Source organism: Alligator sinensis, unplaced genomic scaffold (genome assembly GCF_000455745.1).
Source record: "Alligator sinensis unplaced genomic scaffold, ASM45574v1 scaffold826_1, whole genome shotgun sequence".
Lineage (NCBI taxonomy): Eukaryota > Metazoa > Chordata > Crocodylia > Alligatoridae > Alligator > Alligator sinensis.
In genome coordinates, this window is record NW_005843410.1 from 125,094 (window position 1) to 127,420 (window position 2,327).

The 2,327-nt window shown below is 40.0% G+C and overlaps 1 protein-coding gene across 7 annotated transcripts in view; it reads left to right on the plus strand.

The window, feature by feature from the left end:
- The window catches only part of LOC102381531 (AP-2 complex subunit alpha-2), a 62,595-nt gene that overhangs the window by 52,802 nt on the left and 7,466 nt on the right, over positions 1–2,327 (plus strand). For all 7 annotated transcript variants that reach the window (XM_025195121.1, XM_025195122.1, XM_025195124.1 and 4 more), the window contains one exon: positions 1,108–1,231. In XM_025195121.1, coding sequence (XP_025050906.1) covers positions 1,108–1,231 — 124 coding nt within the window. The remainder of the gene's footprint in view (positions 1–1,107; positions 1,232–2,327) is intronic.

Consider the following 2,327-nt stretch of genomic DNA (forward strand, 5'->3'; position numbering starts at 1 on the left):
GGGTGGTCTTTTAATTTTAATCATGGATTGGGGGGGTGGTTATCAGAGAATTTGCAGGTTTTTTAATATATATGTTTTTATATATATTAGGGAAAACCAGGATCCCTGATGATGACTGGGTTCTTTTGCTACAATACAGAGCAGTTGTATTTCCTTCTATTTTTCCCCTTGGCCTTGTCTGAGAGCTACTCTAACCTTTGCCTAAAGAAGGGAAAATGAAGCAGAGGCTTTTCAATTGCTTGTGGCCACAGAGCTTGGCCACTGGCAAAAGTAGAGATTTACTGGGCTTTAGTTTCCATTCAGTAGGTCAGACTGTATTAACTACTGTTTTTTTTATTCTAGTTGAAAGTATTGATATGAGCTAATTTATTGCAAAATAAGTAAAAGTACATATTGTCTAATAGTGTTAAAGTTACTATTGTTTACAGGATATAAGACTTGTCTAGACTTCTTGTATCTAATGTTCCTCATGTAGGGGGCATGGCAACATGCAAGTTGCATCAGTGTGAACACTTTGCTGTCCAAGAGATTAAAGGTAGAAGGATCTAGAGTAGACAGACTACCAGTTTGTTGTGAAATGTTACACTGTGGGCTGCTACTGGTGCCACCCACTAGGTAGTAGGAGAGCATGCAACTACTTTCGTAAAGTGGTATACAAGGTCAGTCAGATTTTGCATCTAGCTCTGTGACACGCATGTATGCTGCTGTAATTTAGACTAGTATATAGTTACTACTGGCTTTACGCTGGAGTAGAGCTATTTATGATGTACAGCCCTAAATTGGTTTTAAATAACCTCTCTATTGTAGATATGCCATGTGTCTGCACCCTAGGACTGATCTTTTATTTTAAAAATGAGTCTTTAATATATTTCTTAGCATGGTACTTGGTATACCATCAAGTTTTTAAAAGAAAATCTGATACAGTATTGTGTTTTGGAATTATTAATTTATTGGGGGGAAAACTTGATCTTTTGAGTCTTTAATGGCCTCCCACCTTATTCCTGAAGAAGATATAAACATTTCTCTAAAGCCACTGGCAATGATTTAGAGACCGCAGTCAATCTTTCTTTATTTTTTTGCGAAGTGATTTCCTTAACAGCCTTTCATGCCTGAACCTTCAGACAAAGCCAGTAGACCCCATAGTGGATGGGGGTGCTCAAGTGCAGCAAGTTGTGAACATTGAATGCATATCTGACTTTATGGATGCTCCAATCCTAAACATTCAATTCAGGTAAAACACAATTTCTGATGACAATTTTATATTATTGAATTGCAAAATGTTAGTAGGGACCATTGGTTGACAATGCATTAAGCACAGGACTATGCAGAGAGAGGACCCATCTTCTATCCATTAACTTGTGAAAGACCTCAGACTCCAAAAATGACTTGGAACTGCATGGTAAGTAACTGAGCAACTTCATGTGTATTATGCAAGAAAATAAACTTCCTTTTGGAAAGGTAGAATAAGGGGGGTGGGGGGAAGAGTTCCCTTCCCCATGGCCAAATGTTCCCATATGCATGGAGGAGGGATGGAGTCCAAATTCTTACCATCACTTGCCCTTATTCCAGTTCCAGTGGCAAGAAGTCTCTGCCATTGCTGAATTGGTAACAGGGCAGTGGTTGAAGACAGGGGTAGGATGGCTAGCCTCTACCTTGCTGGGAACTTCAGCTGATGCCCATGTGGCATCATTAGGACATACACTGTCTGACTAGACCTGGAAGGGTAAGCTGAGGAGTAGCCCCCTTTCCCCCTAGCTGGAGTGCATGCTTTTGTGGTAACTCTGTACTCCAGCCAGTGCACATGTCTTAGAGCACAACAGACTTTGTAGCACTACAAATATAGCATCTACCTAAATCCTTAGTCTTATTAAAATAAATAAATTAAAATGAATTTGACTTGGTTAACTTGACAATAACAACATTTTTATCCTGAAATGACCTGTGATGCTCATATGACTGCTTAAGTAGAGGGTAGTACAGGTTTCCCTCGCTGTATGCAGGTTCTGTATGTGTTTTTTTTTTTTTTTTTTTCCACACTCATGCAATGACCCTTTTTATACCAAAAATTCATTTATATGCGAGGTAAATTCACTCTTATGCAATTGGTGCGGTGGAAGCCTGTAGTCAGCTGCTTTGTGTGGTGCATTGCACGAGTGATGTGCACCAAAATAGTCTCCTGTGTGGATCTGTGCTCATTGCTCGTCTGCTACATGTGTTTCTGTAGTTGCCATCCCCATTATGATAGTGCCCTGTGCTTGTGTGTACTGTCTGCTGTTGGTGAGTACCAAAATAGTCTTGTAAAAGTGGTAGAATTGGGTCGGGGGGGG